General features: G+C 40.2%; 1 protein-coding gene across 3 annotated transcripts in view; it reads right to left on the bottom strand.

Moving 5' to 3' along the window:
* USP48 (ubiquitin specific peptidase 48) overlaps positions 1–22,691 on the bottom strand; it is a 95,899-nt gene that overhangs the window by 5,292 nt on the left and 67,916 nt on the right. For all 3 annotated transcript variants that reach the window (XM_003783819.2, XM_023509709.1, XM_023509710.1), the window contains 10 exons: positions 19,551–19,675; positions 19,271–19,393; positions 18,942–19,003; positions 18,353–18,463; positions 16,636–16,766; positions 16,319–16,425; positions 14,020–14,124; positions 8,605–8,760; positions 4,752–4,877; positions 2,516–2,564 (listed from right to left, as the gene is read on the bottom strand). In XM_003783819.2, coding sequence (XP_003783867.1) covers positions 2,516–2,564; positions 4,752–4,877; positions 8,605–8,760; positions 14,020–14,124; positions 16,319–16,425; positions 16,636–16,766; positions 18,353–18,463; positions 18,942–19,003; positions 19,271–19,393; positions 19,551–19,675 — 1,095 coding nt within the window. The remainder of the gene's footprint in view (positions 1–2,515; positions 2,565–4,751; positions 4,878–8,604; positions 8,761–14,019; positions 14,125–16,318; positions 16,426–16,635; positions 16,767–18,352; positions 18,464–18,941; positions 19,004–19,270; positions 19,394–19,550; positions 19,676–22,691) is intronic.

Here is a 22,691-nt window from a genome sequence, read left to right as displayed (position 1 = left end):
GCCTTAGCCGCTTGAGCCACAGGCGCCGAGCCCCCAGCACCATTTTTTAAAGACACTACTCTTTCCTCACTTTATGTCTTTGCCACATTTGTCTAAAATCAGTTGGCTGTAGATAGGTTAACTTCTCTGTTCTTTATTCTGTTCCACTGGTCTATGTGTCTGTTCTTATACCAGCATCATGCTGTTTTAGTTAATATAGCTTGGAAGTATATTTTGAAGTCAAGTAGTGTGATGCCTCCAGTTTTGTTCATTTTGCGCAGGATTGCTTTGGCTATTTGGGATCTCTTGTGGTCTATACAAATTCTGGGGTTGTTTCTGTGAAAAATGTCATTGGTATTTTAGTAGGGATGGGATCGAATCCATAGACTGCTTTGGGAGGCTTGGTGCGGTGGCTCATGTCTGTAATCTCAGCACTTTTGGAAGTTGAGGCTGGTGAATCGCCTGAGCTCAGGAGTTTGAGACCAGCCTGAGCAAAAGTTGAGAATCTGTCTCTACTAAAATAGAGAAACTAGCTGAGTGTTATGGGGGCCCCCTGTAGTCCCAGCTACATGGAAGGCTGAGGCAAGGGGATTGCCTGAGCCCAAGTTTGAGGCTGGCTGTGAGCTAGGATGCCACCGCACTCTACCCAGGGCAACTAAGACTCTGTCTCAAAAAAAAAAAAAAAAAGATAACTTTGGGTAGTATGGTCATTTTAACCATATTAATTCTTCCAATCCATGAGCATGGATTCATTCGTGTCTTCTTTGATTTCTTTCATCAGTGCTGTGTAGTTTTCCTTGCAGAAGTCTTTTCGCTCCTTGTTTATGTTTTTCTTAGGTGTTTTCATAGCTATTATAAATGGTGTTTTTTGAATTTATTTTTATTTTATTTATTTATTTTTTTGAGACAGAGTCTTATTAGGTAGCCCTCAATAGAGTGCTGTGGCGTCAAAACTCACAGTAACCTCAAACTCTTGGGCTTAAGAGATTCTCTTGCCTCAGCCTCCCAAGTAGCTGGGACTACAGGCACCTGCCACAACACTGGCTCTTTCTTTGTTGTAGTTGTCGTTGTTTAGCAGCCCTGGTGTATGTGGCTGGTGCTCTAACCACTGAGCTACAGATGCCAAGCCTTTTAGTTTATTAGCATTGAAATGCTACTGATATTTGTATGTTGATTTCTGTATCTTACAACTTTACTGAATTTGTTTATCATTACTTACAGTATTTTAGCGGAGTTTTTAGGTTTTTTTTTTTTTGCATTTTTTGGCCAGAGCCGGGCTTGAACTTACCACCGCTGGTATATGGGGCCAGTGGCCAGAGTAGCCACAGTCACTGCCCCAGGTTTTTTGATATATAAGATCATGTCATCTCCAAAGAGAAACAATTTGACTGACTTCCTCTTTTCCAACTTGGATACCTTTTGTTTTTTTTCTCTTGTCTGACGGCTCTGGCAAGGACTTCTAGCATTATGCTGAATAAGAGTGGTGAGCTGGATGTTGTAAAGCATGCCTGTAGTCTCAGCTACTCAAGAGGCTAAGGAAGGAGGATTGCTTGAGTCCAGGAGTTCACAGTCAGCTTGGACAACATCGCAAGATTCTAGCTCTCCAAAAAAAAAAAAAAGGCAAGTAGTAAAGTGGCCATTCTTGATTTAAAGAAAAGGCTTTTGGCTTTTCCCCCATTCCGTATATTAGCTGTGGGTTTGTCATACATCATACATGGACTTTATTATGAAGAACATTCTTTCTATGCTTAATTTGAGAGTTTTCTTTTTCATCACAGGGATGTTGAACTTCATCAAATGCTTTTTCTGAGTCTACTGAGCTGATCATATGGCTTTTGCTCTTCATTTTGTTGATATGAAACAAGTATATCACATTTATTGATTTGCATATGTGAAACCAGCCCTGCATCCCTGGGATAAATCCCACTTGGTCAAGAAGAGCCAGATGGTTATTTTATTCAGGTTCCCTGAAGAGGAATCTCCTTCTTCCCCTGTGTGGTATGTGAGTGATGCTGCCAGTCTTTGAGCAGAGGATGGGGGGGGGGGGGCAGTCTCTTATTTGGTATGGAATAGGCCTCACTTCCACCTTCCTAGTCTAATTTCTTCCAAGTGCTGAAACTAGTTAACTCTGGTTGCCCATCTGAGGTCCAGGTGGGGGAGGGCCAGTGATATGGATGTGAAGGGTTAGGAGCTATCTAATTGCTTCTTAAACAGTTTTCCAACCAACTATCCTTTTAGGCTCACACCTCACTCCCACCGTCGGAGGTATATGGGCCTCCAATGCCAATCTGACTCAACTTTGCTTCTTGTTGACCTCCTCCCTTAGCAGATTAACAATTTCCTCAGGTTAGCTAAATATTTACCGTTCTCTCTGCTGTCCATTTCCAAGTTTTTGTAGATACTTCTCTCTCTTACAACATGTGGAAGCTTCTTACAAGCTTAAAGTAAAAGCATTGTACACTAGAGCTTCAATATCTAAAATCCCACCTCCTTCTGACAGTTAATCAATAGATTACTAAAACAAATTCCTCTTTACCTTGCATGACATCATCCATTGCAGCATAATCTGCAATTGGTTCATCGGCCTAGAAAACAAATGGAGACAATTCAAAAGACAATTCCCCAGGTGGGAATGGGAGTCTGAAGTTTGGCCCATGATTCAAGTATACAGTGTAGGGGCCAGGGGAGGGCAGCACTGTTTTCCCACTCCTAAACACACATTCATTCATTCATTTATTGAGACAAAATCTTGCCCTGTCACAAGGTCTGGAGTACAGCTGCAAGATCATAGCTTACTGAAGTCTCAAACTCCTGGGCTCATAGGTTCCTCCCTCCTTAGCCTCTGGAGTAGTTGGAATTATAGGTGTATACCACCACACTGGGTTAATAAAAAAAAAATTCTTTTTTTTAGAGACGGGACTCACTATGTTGCCCAGGCTGGTCTAGGACTCCTGGCACCAAGTGATCCTCTTGTTTTGGCCTCCCAACGTTCTGGCATTATAGACATGACCCATGGAGCCTGGCCATATGCACCTTTAGATATAGAAATGTTTAGATACCCCTGAGGTTACCAAACACTAATTTATCATTGTGGGTTAAGACACCAGTGGTGGCAGTGAGAGTTAGGTAGAAATAAAAAATTAGATTTTGAGCTTGATGTGGAGGCAGAAGCCTGTGATCCCAGCACTTTCAGAGGCCAAAGTGAGAGTCTCTGGAGGGCAGGAGTTCAAGAACAGCCTAGGTAATGTGAGACATTATCTCTCTAAAAACAAAATATACATTTAAAAAATTAGCTGGGCCAGGAGGTCCGTGTCTGTAGAACCAGCTACCCAGGAGGCTGAGGCAGGTGGATTACCTGAGCCTAGAAACTTGAGGCTGCAGGGAGCTGTGACTGTGCCACTGCACTCCAGTCTGTGAGACCTTTTCTTTAAATAACAAAACTAAAAATGTGAAGAATTATTCTACCACATTATGCAGTAGCGTTTGACACAGTGGGGATTCTTCTGGCCACATCCCAAGAAACACAAGAGGCAAAGGGAAGTAAGTAAGTCAGGCCCCTAGGGAGAGCAGAATTGGGCTAATGATGCTGGTTCAATGACTTTTTTCTTAATAACATCTCAGAAGCCCCTACTTTCTTAGAATGTCTTCCACATCTGCTAAATCCAAAGCCAATTTCTATCCCCTAGACAGAAATCCCATTAAACCACCTGAGTATTTTGACTATTGTGACAAAGCCTGGTGCTTTATGCTTGTTTAGTAGCTTAGTTGGCTGGTAAAGTATCCCCTTTTTTAGTTTTCAACCAAGAGGAAAAAAGGGGATACTTTAATAGCTGCCATACGGTTAAGTGATTTTGCTGATCTAGAAGTCAGGGAAAAGGTTGGGGAGGATGCTGAATCTAGATATATTATTTTAACAAAAATTATGAAAATGTCAGTGAAGTTAGCAGGTTTTCATAATTCTTGTTAAAAATAATAGAGCTAGATTTTAATGTGTAAAAGAAGTTAGTTACTATACTTGCTGATATTCATCCTTTATCTTTAGTCTTTTGGGGGGGCAGGTAGAGGGCAGCATTTTTGCATTAAGATGCAGACATCAGTATCGTTAATGTGTTTTAAGAACAAAATCTCCCTCTAGCCCAAAAGTGGAAAAAAGGAGGTATTGTGTGATAGGGAGAGGTTATGGGGGTGAGGATAGAGACTTTATGGCCTGAGACCAGGTTGCCAGCTGGCCCATCAGGACATCCAGTAGGGCTGCTTCTGGGAATGACAGGCAATCCTCAGTGCTCAGCTGGGCACAACCCAACATCACTCCTGTCCTCCTAATCTCAGGGGAATGAAAAAGTGATATACATCTGAAGAAGCCTGGTAGCCCTTATCATAGAAAATCAAACAGGAGAAGTCAGGTTTAAGGCTTAGCAGATTGTGCCCTGCCTTAACAGGGAATAGGAAAGAGGACAAAGTAATCTGACTCCAAAAAGGCTCAGAGAAAGCCTTCACCTCCTTAGGATACAGGCAATTGATGATGCCAGGCCATGCATCACTACAGCCTACTGTGACACCTAAGAATGAGACACAATGATGTCCTCATATCCCCTAAATCTCATGGGGCTCAGCCAGAGCTGGGTGATTCAGAGGGCAGCAAAAGCTAATGGCAGTTGCTTCTTTCCACACCCTGCTGAGGCCCCGAGGCATATTTCAACAACCACCTCTGCAGCTTGTAGGTGTGTTTCATTTCAGAACTAGAGTTCCTCAGCTAAGGAGCTGCTACTTACCTTTAGTAAAATGACAGATTCAGGAATAACGCCAAGGGTGCCAAGGGTGGCACAGTCATCACTTAAAATCTTCCCATCAATTGACAAATTCTGGTCAAAAGGAGCAACTGAAAATGCATGCATGATCTGTGCCAATATAAAAGAGACAGAGTCCGTAAAAAGCAAAACACTGAGACTTATACCCTATTTGAATACTACTTAAATCAATAATGAATGGATTCTAACAAACAACCATCAATCAAATAACCCTCAATATATTCCATAGTAAAAACCACATATACTAACAAACCAAAAAAAGCTACAAGATACAAAAACCACTACTGTTTGCAGGCAGCCTACTTGCTATTTTCCCACTAGGGATATCATCCTGATATATGGTAGAGAGTTAGAAAACAATGATACACAAAGAACCTTTGTTCTGTACCTTATCACCTCCCCAAGGGTTGGGATGTGAGGAACTCAAATGAGTGAGGTGGGACTGGGCTGACAGTTACTATGGTTGTGAGGCATAAGCAAGGTCATTGCTGTCGCCCCACCGTTCCCAGGCTCCACATCCTTTCATAAAAAGTCCAAATTCCTTCTTAAGATCATCTTTAAATAAACCAGCAACCTGGCTAGACTATTCTCCCTTCTCTGTTTTTATTCCTTTAGCAAATAGCCTGGACTACATACATAATTCAGCCCCTGGGAACGTCATATATTCTTAGACTTGAGTCTTGTCTCTAGGAACCAAATATGAACTCCTTAAGGGTAGGGAGCATATGCCCTACCCCAGTTCTGCCAAATGTTAAAAATTAAATACATTCCAAAATACTGGTATGCATAATACTTACATGTTTTTGTAAATTATTTCTGGATTCTAATTAGGTCTGGAGGGCAAGTTGTAATTGGGCTCAGACAGGCACAAAGAAGTACTTTCAATAATATTTTTCTAATTCTTAACTTGGAGGACAAGTTCAAGAGTATTTGCTTTATTATACTTTATTACACTTTATAATTTACTTACATAGTCACTGATGTATTCTATTACATGTATCTTATATTACATTAACATCCATGATATTATGCAAAAACCATTCTTATCTTTTCCTATACTCTACTTCTTGGATCTGAAGATAAAAGGTGTCTAACAAGTCAGGTGGGAACTAGCTGTGTGCATAATGGGCCTGCAAGCTTAATAAGCTGGGCCCAAGTGATTTTAACAATGGCATACAGATAAATAGGATTAAGGATAAGAGTGAGAATAACAACACTGACCTCCCTGTTGGGCCAGAATCTTATCTGGACTTCTCAAAAGCTATCAGCCTCCGGAAAACTAACCAGAGCATTGTGGTAAGCAATCAATACAAAGTGCTCTGGTGTCATCAATGGTCTTATTTCTGGTACGCAAGGAATACTAGCAGCATAGTTCCACCAAAGCCAGCTGAGCTCGCATAAACACCCAGCAGAGGCATCTAACCCCAGGTTAGTAGATGGAACCCAGTAACATGCAAGTAGAGTCATGGTAGAGTTTGAGATGCTAACTTAATGTGGGCAGGGTCACAGCTTCTTCCCAACTTCTCTAAATGCTAAGTGTTTCCGCACCACCCTCTATGACTAGACAAGTATCAAATACTTCCAGGCATGCATACCATCACTGAGGAGCTGATGCATATACTTTGTATTTTGAGCACAGACAAGGACATTTAAATGCATTCAAAAACACAGCATTTATTAAGAAGCTGCCATGTGTCAGGTACTGTGGTAAGTGCTGGAAATATTAAAGTGAATAACCCCATCTTGGAGGGGTTCACAGGAGGGCAAAACAAAGTCGTGAAGAGGGTGGCCGAAGGTCTGTGCAGGATCTAGGGAGCACAGGGTGAAGTGAGTGTTATGATGGAGGCCCAGACAGGTTTTGCGGACAAGGTACTATGAAAGACAGTAAATGTTTGTTTCAGAATGAGAAAACAGGTCAACCGGGACATGAAGGCCCATGGCACAGTAATTCGTAAACTGTAAGCACCAGGAGAATGCTTGAGTTGCAGCGTCCCTGATCTATGGAGCTAACAGTAACAACGAAAACCCTGTTGCGAAGGGGGATGGGCTTAAAGAAGAAAACGCGGGAGCAATAGCCTCAGCTGCCAGCCATTTAACCTCTGTGCCAAAATGTTCTCCTTTCTGAGGGAGGTAAATACCACCCACTGAAGACCTATCTTTGGGGAAATGAAATAATACAATTAACCACTGTGCATCTTCAGAGGAAGGAGATGAATAAATTGCACTTCATTAACTTTATGGCATCAAAGGTGGATGAATTCATAATTAGGCAAAGCAAGTTTCTTACGGTTTTGAGCAAACGTATGTGGTGGATAGTGTTAGCTGAGAAATGCAGTAACCTCAGAGGAAAGGCTCCACTAAACATTAAAAAAATGAATCACACGCTTAAAAAAACAAAACAACTCCCCCCAAAAAAACCCAAAAGAAAAACCCACCATCAATAACTGAGGATCACACACATGCACACCACAAACTTCAATGCTATCCAGGCTACCATGCAAACAGTCACCCTAGTTGGAGCTTTAAATGCTACCACCATTGAGCAGTGAGGGGAAAATTAGACTTCACTGCCCTTTCTTTCGATCTGTTTGGACCACAATGGTCCCTGCCACAGGAGTGGGAGAGAACCCTCTGAGAAGAGCACTTCTGGGGGTGACATGAATAGCTCCTGCCTTCTAGCAGCTCATTCATGCAAGCAACACACTCCCTGATGGACGGGTTACTTCTGCTGACTTCTGGTTAATTCTCCAAGAATAGCAGTCCATAATAAAAGCAGCACAGGCTTTAAAAATGTCTTTATCCACAGGGTCTCTTTTTGTAAGGTTTTGAATGTTCAAGGTTAACCCCGACACACAGAAAGCTGGTGATAGAAACAAGCTTTCTCCGATGTAAAAGGTACACTAACAAAACAAAGATATTATGCCAACATGTTTATTTTCAGAGCTGTGGGTTCAACCAAGGAAAATACTATTCTCAGGACAATCTGGAACACATAACACCCTCAAAGGAAGCCTGTACTTTTGCCTCAATTACAATGATAAATATCAGTAACAAGAAAAATGCATAACCAGTAAACTGCGCCACATAAAAGTAGCAAAGAAGGAAATTTGGGCAACTTTTTGGATATCTATCAGTGACTGAAACAGATTAAGGGCCAGATTTTTTCATGGACATCTTGAATTTATCAGCTCCTTTTGCCTAGGGTTTAAGATACACAATTTGAATGCTCACTCATAGTACTTTAGTACTGGAACCAAGAAATAACAACATCATGAAGCATTTTCATGATGCCTACCTTATAATCATGGAATGAACATGATCTAAAATGAACCTTAAAACAAATTTGGAAAATACCACTGTATACAGAAAGGTAAAGATAACGTGAAAATTCGGTCATATAGACTGAGATGCCACCAGAAACATGTGAAAAAAGAATTTCTGACTCCTACGGGAGAACAAGCAATCAAGTGGCTGCCCTTTATCCTCCCTTAAGTTTTACAGCTGAGCTGGATCATAGGCTCCAATACCTACTAAGCGGTCAAACAGAAACAGAGCACAATAAAGTGAGGGAACAATGATCCCGGAGCAACCTCAACACTCCATGTTTCCCACTACTGGAAAGCTACTCTGAGCCTGCGCAAGTTGTCAGAGTCTGAAAATCACTTTCGTCTTCACAGAAAAATTCTTGGCTATTTTCAAAACTTCAGGTTTCAGAAAGAAAACGCAGATATGTTTATAAATACAGGCGGAAAGCAGGAATCCCTGAAGGCCCTCTGAACTCCAGAGCAAACTTGAACAGATGTTATATTTTTCTCACCTGAATTTTCAATTCTTTTAATGTCTGATTAGCAGAAACAAGAAGTGCTTTCTCACCACGAACTTTCCTATGCCGCATACTTCGCCGAATAACTTGCTTTTGATAGGCTATGTAATTTTGATGGGATATCTTTTGCCGCTTTGTTCCTCCATTGCTCTGTAAAAAGGATCGGAAAAAAAGAAAGCGTTAAAATTATTTACAGCGTGACCCTGGCTCATAAAGTTCTTCAGGCAAACAACAGCTGTTTACTTATTGGTCCCTTAACAATTTCAGATTCAATGTAAACAATGAGCAGAAACTTACCAGGGTTTCTTAGCAGGCTCACGTATAATTGAAGAAAGAACAGGATGAACAATATACATCACTAACTGTATGTAAGCAGTTTAAATGTTCATTACAAGAAATATTTAAAATCAAAAGGATAAGTTTCGCTTAAAATCAGAAAACACAATAAATTGAAAAACTTCCAAGATTACTAAATTTAGCTCAAAATCAATGTGAATTTATATCTGTTTTAAACATTTTCTTCTCTTTTTGAGAGTGACATGGAAGCTAAGCATTGATATAAACTAAGAATTTAAAAATAAAAGATAGTAGGGTCAAAAAAATCAAACTTAAATTTAACTAAAACCCAGACTGTACCTCTTACTCTAATGATAAAATATATAGCTTTACCTATGAAATATTCTTGCAAAAAATGGTAAGTATGACTGTAATCAAATGTTTAGATCTGACTTTTTTTTTTTGAGACAGAGCCTCAAGCTGTCACCCTGGGTAGAGTGCTGTGGCATCACAGCTCACAGCAACCTCCAATTCCTGGGCTCAAGCGAGTCTCCTGCCTCAGCCTCCCAAGTAGCTGGGACCACAGGCGCCCGCCACAATGCCTGGCTATCTTTTGGTTGCAGCCATCATTGTTGTTTGGCAGGCCAGGCTGGATTCGAACCCGCCACCTTAGGTGTATGTGGCTGGCGCCTTAGCCACTTGAGCCACAGGCACCGAATCTAGACCTGACTTTTAATTTATAGCAACTAGAATATAGGGGATAGGTAAGTAAGTGAAAATGAGTAACATAAGGAGGTGGCAATCAATTGACTCCAGAGAGTGGGACAATTTAAAAGAAATCAAACTGGTCCAAGTTCAATGTTAAGGGGGGAAAGAAAGAAAGAGGGTGGGAAGGCAGGATAACTGCTGTAGATTGTAACAATCTAAAGTGATCCAAAACAATGCATACTTTAATTATATGCTGGTTTGAGAATAAAACTGTTTAAGACATATCTGAATATGGGTATCATATAACAGTAGGATATATTGTTACTTTTCTTATTTATGGCCACATTATTAGTATTATATACCACACTGTCTTTCAAGAGGTGAAATGTCATGATGGCCATAGTTTACCTAAAGGTGCAGCAAAAACGTACAGACATATATAAGGGTGCATAATACACACAGGAGTAGTCAGCTTGGTGCCTGTAGCAGAGTGGTTTGGATGCCAGCCACATACACCAGGGCTGGTGGGTTTGAACCCAGCCTGGGCCTGCTAAACAACAACAACAACAACAACAAAAAACAAAGAAACAAAAAAACGGGCATTGTGGTGGGCACCTGTAGTCCCAGCAATTCGGGAGGCTGAGGCAAGAGAGTCGCTTAAGCCCAAGAGTTTGAGGAGCTGTGATGCCACGGCACTCTACTGAGGGTGACATAGTGAGACTGTCTCAAAAATAAATAAATAAATAAAAATATATACATATATACACACACACACATGCCGTAGTAGTCCTAAAAAAATAAATAAATACAATAAAAAGCAAGGGCCAAACATCTTTCAATAACAAATCCCTCATCAAGAGATTAACAGTCGAGATTCTTCTGTTAACCAGGCCAAGCAACGAAAAAAACCCCAGGATTTTTAAGGAAATCTTTTTCTCTGGTATAATTAAATCTGGATGAGGTAACCTGAGGGCCCTGGTTCTGGTTTTCACAGTTGTCACTGAGTATCAGCTGTGCATAAGCAAAGCGGTTTAGGGGTCATTATGGACACAGATGCCACATAGTCATTACCCGAGGAGCTCACAGATTTACAAAGCACATGATCAGGACACACAGAACATTTGTTCAGGATGCTATCCACTAGGGCCAGGCACTGCACAAGGCTAAGTTCAGCTCTGGCCCTGAGTAGACACAGACACACACGTGACTCTAAGATTGCTAAGAACAAGTTAAATAAACATAGGGGTTCAAAAATAAAAACCCCAAACCCCCTCCAAGTTGACGAGACATTTTTCTCAGTTTTGACTGTTGAAAGAAAAGGTCAAATTGAACTTAAATTCTACAATTAGGAATAAGGAAAAGTATCTACAAAACACAACCAAAGAACAAAATGCTGAGCGTCAAGTAAGAAATATTTTTTAATAACTCTGATTTTAAATGGATCTAATGGCTTCTTCTAGAATTATTATTTTTTTAATCCGTAGAATTTAAATCCAACTTAACTGACAAAAACCAGCCTACTGGTTTCAGAAGGCTTTCAATTACCTAAGTGAGACTCGATACAGAGTACATTATTAACCTAAATTTTTACATAAAGTCAAAGGAACTGGGTTGATCTAGCTTAGAGAAAAGGGGAAAGGGGATTTTTTCATCTCCATTAAGGACAAGCAGAAACGCATCACATTTTTTTTAAACAGAGATTTAAAATAGCAATGATAGAAGCTATCTATGTACTGAGATTCTGTGATGCATTATAAGGGAAAGGGGTGTGGAAGGTGACACTGTAAAAAGGCTGGACATTTTTCAGGGACTATCTACTCGTTTCCAAAGAAGGAAGATTAGACTTGGGTTTTTTTGTGAGCCAAAAATATTTAAAACATTCTAGAGTATTATAATATCCAAACAAGGAGAAAGAAGATAGAAGAAAATTATAAAGTATAAAAAAATAATTACACCATAAAAAGCAGTGTTCCCCAACATTCTCTATCATGTTTATAAATGTGAAATCTATGTCATCCACAACTGAGGAAAGTGATTCCACATCCACTTTTAAGAAACTGCTGTGGTTATGACCACAATGAATAAAATCAGACATTCAACAAAGTTAGCCTTCCAAAATCTAAATCACTCAAAAACCTAGAGTTTTCTAAACAATTCTTAGGCTGAAAAGCAAAGCTTGAAATAATAGAAACTATGGACAGTAAGAACATACATATCAAGCCTAATAACAAACTAATTTACAAAGCTTACTAGGAAATAGAGAATAAATCAGCAACAACAGCAATAAAATATTTGAGAAAAGATGAAATTCCCCACTGATTATTCAACCATACTGCCAAGTGATAATAACTAAAACAGTATGGCAATGCCAGCCAAGCCGATGAACCAAGATGGGCACATGCACACATACATGTATTTTTTTTTTAAATCTAGTTTGTAGATAATATGGCTTGAAAGATAGGTTGTATGGGGAAGTGGAGACATGAAAACCAAAGAGTTGACACCAGGATAGAAGCCGGCAGAGTTATGTCTGCACACGCCTATCAGGACACCTACTATTTACTATTTGATTCAGTAATCTCAAAAACCTTCCAAAGAAAAACAAGACATACGCACGTAAGATTTTAATAAGGAAAATTACTTATTACAGGAAACTATCCCCTCAAAACTGAAAGCCTGCATTCCCAGAAAATATATAGATTTGGTTAGCACTAAAGAAAAGGACCCACCAATGTTGACCAACTGAAACAAAAGGGTGGCTGATTACTATCAGTAGATGGTAAATACAATTAACATGGTTTTGTTCCTTCATAGTATTTTATTTATTTATCTATTTATTTTTTTGAGACAGAGTCTCACTCAGTCGTCCTGGGAAGAATGCCATGATGTCATAACTTATAGCAACTTCAAACTCTTGGGATCAAGCCATCCTCCTGCCTCAACCTCCCCAGTAGCTAGAACTACAGGCATCTACCACAACACCTGGCTGGTTTTTCTATTTTTAGTAGAGATGGGGTCTCACTCTTTTGCAGGCTGGTCTTGAACTCCTGAGCTCATCAGGCAATCCACCCGCCTCAGGCTCCTAGAGTGCGAGGATTATAGGCATGAGCCACTACATTTTAAAGTTATCATTTTATGAGCTCCAACAAGCTGTGGGAAACACCTGCTGACACACACAGCCCTTTATACTTGTTGGGAAACTAAGTACAGTTCATTTCAGGGAGACCAAGATTCAAGTCAAGACAGCTTTTCAGACTTTCCTAAACAATGCTGAAAATGAAGTAACAATATCAGTGGGTATAAACACACCAGCAAGCCAGATGGCTCTGCTGTATAACATGTGGCCATTATAAAACCCATCCTTTCAGGGAGAATACTAACCATAACTGACTACCCTATTTTAGCAGTAAAAAAAGAAAACAAATATCCATTACAAATAAAACATTAAGTAGAGTTGAAATTCCGTGAAATTTAAAATAGCTACAGAGTATCCTAGAACATAGTCTTCTTTTTTTTTTGAGATGGAGCCTCAAGCTATCCCCCTGGGTAGAGTGCCATGGCATCACACTCACAGCAACCTCCAACTCCTGGGCTCAAGCGAGTCTCCTGCCTCCGCCTCCCAAGTAGCTGGGACTATAGGCGCCCGCCACAACGCCTGGCCATTTTTTGGTTGCAGCCATCATTGTTGTTTGGCGGGCCCAGGCTGGGGATTCGAACCTGCCACCTTAGGTGTATGTGGCTGGCGCCTTAGCCACTTGAGCCACAGGCGCTGAGCCGAACATAGTCTTCTTTATGAGAAGTGGAAACTTAAATCTATACCATGTATTAACCAAACACATTCTCACATCATTTCCTGTTCCTGGAAGACAATTTTCTTCAGCATTACTAAAAACATGGCAGACTATAATTAAGCAACCAAACAAGAAGCATATAACAGTCAATTGTCATAAGAATTGTAAGTTTGTTACAATGGAAGTAGCAGCGGATCTGGTTATTTAACACCTTAATTAAAGACACAAAAATTTCTCCTAAATAGTCCTTTTTCAGGGTTATTGCTTACTTTGTATGTAATGAGGAAATCTGAGTTAAATACTTTTTTCCATTCTTAGACTCCATGATTAAGCAACAACCTAAGGGTGTTAGTCTTCTTTTCCAGCTAACCATTTAATTGATACATTGTATTTCAGACTTTCTTATTTAATAGCAAGAAAGGCGTTAATTTTGAAACTCCATGGCTTTTCAGGAGAAAGCAGGACAGCTGTGCATAGCATGCCACCCAAACTAAAGAAAAAGAAAAGTAAAATGAGGAAGGAAGCTGTGAACCAATATCCCACGCAGAGTACAGGGAGATGCTCAAGGGCTTGGAGTGACTGCTGTTTCAGGACAGCAAAAAGTGTAATGGTAAAAAGCAGTTTCAACACGTACTTGATTAAAATCTGGATCTTTTTCTCCATCTGGTTTAGCTTCTTCCTTGTCCTCCTCTGTTTCAGAACTACTCACATTAAGCTCCGGAGCGGAATCCTTCATCACCTGAATGCCCCAGGACAACAGAGAGAAGTAGGTCAGCCCCTAGGAAGGCATACTATGGACGGTGTGGGGCCTTTGACCGGCAACCTCTACCAAGAGGAGGGACACCTTTATCATGGTGGGATTATAGTCTAGAGAGTGGATCAAGAATCAAGAACTCTCAGTTTTCTATTCTTTTTAAATATGTTCGTCTTATGACTTATTTTTGTAGCATTTAATATGTTCACCATACGTTTAACAGGTCTCTGCAGAGGAGTTATTATTATCAGGCTCGTATGATGGTGCTATTCTGCTCCGTTGTTCAAAGTTCAAAGGTGCTCAACACTTTTTTGAGTACACTGATAACACTTCTCAAGTTCTCAAAATGTTTAGGTGGAAAGAGTCACAATGCTCTTTAGAAAATGAAGGGCACTATGAAATACTGCTATTAAATGAAAAATAAATGATGAAAATTCAGTTAAATTGGATACTGCTTTACACTAGATATCAATATATGCATGTACTAAAAGGTACAAAAGAATTAAGAAAATTCTAGGGGAAAATGTGAGACATTTATACCCATCAACATCATTTTCTCAGCAAATTAGGAAACGAGGGCCTTAGCTCAGCTTGTAAAGCACAACTCTAGACCTCTAAAGAATAATCTGCAAGTAACCATCCTGAAACAGTGTTGTCTGGTAACTTGCATCAAATACCATGTATTCCACTTTGTCTTTAATCCCAAAAACCCTGGAATCAAATTAATGAGATGAACAGAGATCTGGGTCAGGATCTATCTACCCAAGAGCTACCCCTGATATACTAAAAATGGTCTGAAATCCAATCCACAGCCAGTTTTAACACTCTGCTTCCCAAACACATCCCCTGTGTCTATTTCACCAACCCCTTGCGATCAATGCCAGAAGCTCTTCTAAGCCAGCTTTTCTTATTCCTGTTATGCCCTTGTCAATCCCAAACACCATGGCCAGAGTAATTTTTTTAAGTCACAAATCAGATGATCATATCATGATCTTGCTTGAAACTCTCCAGTGGCTTACATCTACATTTAGAATTAAATCCCAAACCCATGGTATGATGTAAAAATCATGGAACATGGTTCCTCCTTCCATATCACTATCCCTTCTTGGAATAAACCTCTTTCTAGACCACCATTAGCCATGATGGTAGCTACAAGCCACATGTAGTATTTAAATTTATATGAATTAAACTAAAGACTCGGCTCCATAGTCATGCTAGTCACATGTCATATACTCCACAGCCACAGTGGCTAGTGGCTACTGCAGTGCAGCTCAGACACAGACCTATCATCACACAAAGTGCCACTGGACAACACCATTCTGGGTACAATGATTGTCGCTCTGTAGCTTAAGTGCATTAGGCTTACCCCTTTGGCTCTTCTCAGGCTGGAAACACGACAGTGAGGGCTTAGGAGCAAACAGCTTCTCGGAGGCACTTTTCTGTCTACTCTCTGTCTAACACTGTAGCCTCCATTTCCATCAGTCTCTCTCACTGTACCCTGCTAAATTTCCTTCAAAACTCTCACTCATTTTATGAAGTTATGAGTTTACTCTTGGTCTTCCTCCCTAGCTGCAGATAATCTTGAGAGAAGGCATCTTCTGTCTTTATCACTATACCCCCAACATTAAGACCATTCCTGCCACAAGGCTGACATTCAATAAATACCTATTATGTCAAATTTGTAGCTAACTTCATATATAATCACATAACTAAATTTTCTTTTCTTTCCTTTTTGTTTGTTTGGTTTCTTTTTTTGAGACAGAGTCTTGCTCTGTTTGCCCTGCTGACAGTGCAGTGGCAGACTGTAGCTCACTGTAAGTGCAAACTCCTGGGCTCACGCGATCCTCCTGCCTCAGCCTCCCAAGTAGCTGGGACTACAAGGCGCAGACTACCATTCCTGTCTAATTTTTCTATTTTTTGTAGGGCCAAGGGCTTCCTCTGGCTCAGGCTGGTCCTGAACTCCTGACCTCAAGCAATCTTCTTGTCACTGTGCTAGGATTATAGGCGTGAGCCACCATGCTCAGTCTTCATTTTCCATTCTTATCCAATTTCAATTCTGATGTCAAACTACTCTGAGGAAACAAAAATGCAGTCCAAAGCAGACCTTAGTAAAAATACAATAGCAAGTCAAACAGCAAGCCCGATCATTACTAGGCATGGCCACAAGAGGGACTAGTACCTTTTTATTATCCACGACCTTATGGACATAGATGGTAGCTTGAGTGTATTCACGTAGGTCCCTCTGCTGCTGACACAATAAGCCTTCTCTACATTCTGGACAGAGTTCTAAAAAAGGAAAAGAGGCAGCTGAGGAATTACTGTTAAAAAAAACAAAGATCTAAAAATATATATCAAAGTTAGTAATGAATATTCATTAAGCTTTTCTGGACTACCACATGATCTTTAATTTCAAGCAGAAAATACAATATTGATATACCTTTCCTCTTAAAATGTTAATTTTTAACCAGAAAAACCAGGAGCAATATGAAAACTTACTAGGCTCAGAAATATACTGTGCTTCTGAGGGGTTTACATCTTCCGCTTCAATTCTTGTGATTTTAATGACATGATCCACAACGAAAAGCTTTTGCATCATTTGCCACTCACTGGGCCATATGAGAGCTATACTGTGCAAAAAAAACCCACAACATGCCTTAAGACACATAGAAAACTAAGATAATCCATTAGTTCCCTAAACCAAAATCAACACCAATATTAAAGGAAAAGGATTTATTATCATCAACAAGAAATAGTCTTTCACTACAATGGAAAGTCACAACCGCAGTAAAACTAATTGGATTGGAGTCACGTGCATTAAAACATAATATTCATACAGAAAGTTTTAAATAGGTAAGATGCTGCTATGTACATGTATTTTTTTCTTTGTAATTTTTTTTTCCCATTTTGCTCTCTTGGCAGTATCACGCCTATTATCTCTTTTAAAGGACACTTCCTGAGACAGATAACCTTCAAATACAGACTGTGGTTACCACATGAGGAAGGGAGGGAGAGAGAGAAAAGTATAAATGGAAGGAAGGATAGCTATGGAGGGCCCTTTAATGATATTTGAAGGGTTTAAACGTTTTAGGCTGACTGGCAATACACGTTTATTATTGTAGGTTATTTCCCTGGATGTCTGGCATTTACAATAACGAGAGGGAGAAAAGGAGGGGGAAGAAAAGGGGGGTGGGAGGGATTAAGAGAGAGACAGAGAAAGCAGAAGAAAACACGTATTAAGTCAGAGCTCCCTTAAAGTTAAAGTAGGGAAATATAATTAATAAACTCCCTAAGGAGATTAATTGCAAGGAAATTTTTACTTAGGTGTTTATATTTCCTTTTCTTGGTTTTCTTTCTTTCTTTTTTTTAATTGAATGGTAACTCTGTACATTAATGCACTTCTGGGGTACAGTGTGGGGTTTTCACACACAATCCGAAACACTTCCATCAAACTGGTTAACATAGCCTTCATGTCATTTTCGTAGTTATTGTTTTAAAACGTTCACATTCTACTCTTAGAGAGATTCACTTGTACCCTTGTAAGATGAACCTCAGAAGTGATCCGCTTTTCTTGGTTTCCTATCAAAGTTGAAAGCATTCTACCTTTTCTCATACAGTTATTTAAAAATTATTTTACAAGATAAAATGGCAACATCAAGGGTGAAATTCACAGATCAGCCCTTTTAGAAGCACTTGAAGAAAAGCATAAAATTTTGGTTTTAAGACCCTTGAATCAATTTCAGATGACCCAGAGCATGCAGCTTTGCTCTGGTGCCATGCTCCCATCTTATTCCTTCCTGTGTTTTATGAAGCCTGGGAGCTGGAGAAAAAGTAAAATAAAAACTACAACCACAAACATGGAGATTATGTGATTGTGGAAGAGGTCACAGTACTGGTTACCAGCCTGGGAGAAGAAAGAATGGCTTTGTCATCTCTGGGAGCGAAAAGGAAGGAGTATAAAGAACAAAATGGCTCTAGGCAGCCTCTTGCCTTTTCTGAGTAGCCTACTGTTCAAAATAAAAAAACAAAAAAAAAAAAAACAAAAGAAAACCAAGTGTTCACTCTAGTAAAGCATACAAAAGGAAAAAAAAAACACACAATTCAGCAAAGAACTAGATTCTAAAAATAGGCTATGTATCTCAGATGAGAAGGTTCTGAAACATACTTTTTTTTAATCATCAGAAACAGAGAAATCACATGAAGAACCGAAACTCACAGTTTAGAATCTTCTTTGGTCATGGAAGCAAATGTAAACATGAGTCCCCCGTGGGGACACAGAAGAGCGCTATTTCCCACTGATGACACAGGACTACATCTTGCAGGCTTTCTACACAAATGAGACACGGACAGTAAATATACTTCATTGTTCCAAGATGAAAATGAAGGCTTAACATAATTATTTCAAAATGAGAGACAGATTTTAAAAGATATTAGTAATGATATGTTTCTTAGGATTATTCATTTAACGTAACAGAAAAGAAAGCTTGCAGAGTATACTAGTAAAGTAACCATAGAGGGCAACACAAACAGAAATCATGAATTCTTAAAGGACAGTAGAGTCAATCCAAAGAAGACATAGCTGGGAGCAATGGCCTATAATCCAGCACTTTGGGAGGCTGCATTGTGGTGGGTGCCTGTGGTCCCAGCTACTCAGGAGGCTGAGGCAAGAGGATCACCTGAGCCCATGAGTTTCAGGTTGCTGTGAGCTATGATGCCATGGCACTCTACCAAGGGTGACAAAGTGAGACTCTGTGTCAAAAAAAAAAAAAGAAAAGAAAAGGATATAGAAAATTTTTGGTTTCTACCTAACAAACTTCCGCCACTCTTCTACAAAGAACTGCGACACAATGTAGAGGACATCCGTATCCTAGAATAAAATCACAGAAAGTATGTGTCAAATCATCACTTTCGGAACACAAGCTCTGTATGATAAATATACTGTGGCTTTCCTAATTCAAGTGTTATAAATATAGCCCTACCAAAAAATAGAAGGCTGGAGGAAATCCCCCTGTTTAGATAACTAAACAAATGAGAATGAGAGAAATTCTGGGTTGTTCTAAAACAGCTTATTGGGAACTTGGCAAGGGCCTTAGAAAGGAAAGATGAATTCTTTCCTTTGTGGGAATCATTATACCTCTGGCCAGTTACTGAGACATGGTCTGTTTTTATCCTGGAACAAATTCGGAAGAGAAGTTTTTTGCTCGTTCGCAATCATCTTATGTAAGGCTTCGTTTTCTTCCCCTTCTCTTTCTAAAATCTGAAAGAAAATGAAGCAATCAACTGTCTCCTGCTGACAGCACATGGCTTGCCTCCTCCCTACACCCCCATCAAAAGTACAAATGTTAATTCCCCTGGGAAGTCAATCCGGGGAGGTGGTGTGCCATTTCCACAGACGTCAGGAGCGTGTTCAGTACCTTGCACTGTGAACAGCATTCTTTGTAACTTGGAAACTCAGGAGCCTTTGGAAAGTACTGCCGCAGTTTGCTCCAAGCCTCCTTAGAAACAAGCCTTCTTTCATTTTCAGATATGCATAACTCGCCTGAGTTTAAAAAAAAAAAAAATTTAAAAAATGAGAGGAAAAAAGTTAAGTATCTATGGCATTTCCTATTTCTTAAAGTTAAGAGAAACTCTTTTCCTTCTTTGCTAAAGAGTTTTCAAAAATCTCTAAATTTTCTTTCTCTCGGCCAGGAAAGGAGTAGGAACCTGGGATCTCCATGCTGTGGCCGGGGCTATTTAACAGCATTCCATCCAGTCCCATATGCAAACCTCACAATCTCCTGCAGACTTTATTGTCTCCCACTTGATTGTTACTGTTATCATCCTGCATTAAAATATTTTCAAGGTTGTGTCTGTCCAACACTCACAGGTCCATTCTCTTAAGCTACCAATTCAAATTTAAGTAATAAGGTAAACTCCCAGGGTACCCACAGCTCAGTGGTTAGGGCACCAGCCACAGGCACCAGGGCTGGTGGGTTAGAACCTGGCCCGGGCCTGCTAAAAAAAAAAAAAAAAAAAAAAAGAATAATAAAATAAAATGAAATAAAAGTAAACTCCTGTTCAATCTGGAAGCCATCTCTATCTAGTCAAGTTCTAAAAGTTGTTTACTATTTGAGATTTGTTCTAAAGATCCCCTTAGATCTTCAAAAGTCCAAGAAGACAACAAAGATAGTATCAGTCCCCATCACACACCCTCTTCTCTGAAGACCACAGACACCCCCTCCAACCTCCGCGGCCCCTCCACAGTAAACTACTGTCCTTCCTTATCCACTTGTGGGCCTCTCTCTCCTGGCTCTACTTGTGGTTATACTTTCCATTTCTATTGTTTCGGCTGTTCCCAAATGATCAACTGGCGAGCTGCGCTGCTCTACCTATCCTGGTCATGCACTACAGAAATATTTTTTAGTTTCCAAAGCCACATGTTTGTTTTTGTGCCTGTTGACACAACGTACCTACAGATTAAGAATAATAAGGCCAGCCGGGCAAGGCGGCTCACATCTCTAATCCTAGCACTCTTTGGGAGGCAGAGGAATGTGGACTGCTTGAGCAAGAGCAAGACACCATCATACCAAAAACAGAAAAACTAGCAGGGCATGGTGGCAAGTGCCTGTGGTCCCAGCTACTCAGGGAGCTAAGGCAAGATGATCACTTGAGCGTAAGAGTTTGAGGTTGCTGTGAGCTATGATAACAACGTCAGGGCACTTTACCCAGAGCAATAGAGTGAGACTGTCTCAAGGGGGGGGAGGGAGAGGTAATAAAGCCAGGGGCTTACTAAATATGTAATACATACTATACTAGAATACAGAATAATAAACCTATTGGAGAGATGAGTATGTCCAGAGTCATCACAGCTGGTGAATAACGAAGCTAGAATGTAAAACCAGGTCTATCTCGTTCATTTCTAGTACCTCAAAATGCATCTTCTTAACTTCCTAACCCTCACCTCTTACTAAACTTTGAATAGTATCAATAAAAGATTATGCTTTAACAAACTTAGAGCAATTAGGTCAAAATGTAAAATTCTGCTTTCTTTCTGAGAAAGCTTTTGATTTGAATTCTCTCAGGCTAACAAAAACATATTCTAACATGCCCACCCTCTGACACAACCAGCGAATTTATTTTTACAAGAAGAAAGGAAAAGGTTAATTGGATCATCAAACCCTAATTTAGTGCAACCTTATGGTGAAATATAACACAACCATAAAAATGATTAAGGTAGATTTCCATGACCTGATTTAGAAAGAACTCTAAGGCAATTATAATTTTTAAATAGTTTCCTTTGTCCTTTTCCTAAAAAAAGGATTCTTCCTTTGTGTGTATGGTACCTGGTACAGAAAAGGAGAATAAAAAAAAATAATAATACACACACACCTTAACATGTACTGTTGCAGACGATTCTGTAGAAACCACTAATGCAATGCCTCACGGTGATGCAGGGGTACTTTTAGGTAGTAACTGGCTTTTACATAAGCTGTGAATTGCTCATATGATTAGAAAAGAAAACCCAGTCGGGCATGGTGGCTCACACCTACAATCCTAGCTCTTTGGAGGATCGCTTGAGGTCAAAAATTCAAGACCAGCCTGAGCAAGAGCAAGACCTCCATATCTACAAACAATGGAAAAATTAGCTGAGTGTGGTGGTACAAACCTGAGCCCCTAGCTACTTAGGAGACTGGAGCAGGAGGATCACTTGTGCCCTGGAATTAGACATTCCAGTGAGCTATGATCATGCCACTGCACTCTAGGCGGGGTAACAGAGTGGGGGAAAAAAAAAAAAAAAAAAGACCCAGATATTTTAAAACTGCATTTACTTTCAGCACCTCATGAAACATCATTAAACCACAATAAAGGAATTCTTCTTCAAAAAGATATAAAACCACAATGATGAAGAAAGAGAACAGAGAAGGAACAGCAGCAATAAGAATTTTAGAAGTGAAAGTGGATGTGACACAGAAAAATTCTCAGTTGACCAAAGTCAAGAAGCAACCAGATTTACCGTCCCCACAGACTTAAGAATGGGGGCTCAATATCAGTGAAGGCTGTGTCAAACAAAATTGGAGAAGAGGTTAAAAGTCTATTTAAGGGCTCGGCGCCTGTGGCTCAAGCAGCTAAGGCGCCAGCCACATACATCTAAGGTGGCGGGTTTGAATCTAGCCCAGACCCGCCAAACAACAATAATGGCTGCAACCAAAAAATAGCCGGGTGTTGTGGCGGGCGCCTATGGTCCCAGCTACTTGGGAGGCGGAGGCAGGAGACTCACTTGAGCCCAGGAGTTAGAGGTTGCTGTGAGCAGTGAAGCCATAGCACTCTACCCAGGGGGATAGCTTGAGGCTTTGTCTCAAAAAACAAAAGTCTATTTAAGAAGGGCGTAGTTGGCTCGGCGCCTATAGCTCAACCGGCTAAGGGGCCAGCCACGTACACCTAAGGTGGCAGGTTTGAATCCCCAGCCCAGATCGCCAAACAACAATGACGGCTGCTACCAAAAAATAGCCGGGCGTTGTGGCGGGTGCCTGTGGTCCCAGCTACTTGGGAAGCGGAGGCAGGAGACTCGCTTGAGC

The sequence above is a fragment of the Otolemur garnettii genome, unplaced genomic scaffold, assembly GCF_000181295.1.
Source record: "Otolemur garnettii isolate 467f Iridium unplaced genomic scaffold, OtoGar3 scaffold00009, whole genome shotgun sequence".
Taxonomy (NCBI): Eukaryota; Metazoa; Chordata; class Mammalia; order Primates; family Galagidae; genus Otolemur; species Otolemur garnettii.
This window is presented reverse-complemented; position numbering and strand designations above follow the sequence as displayed.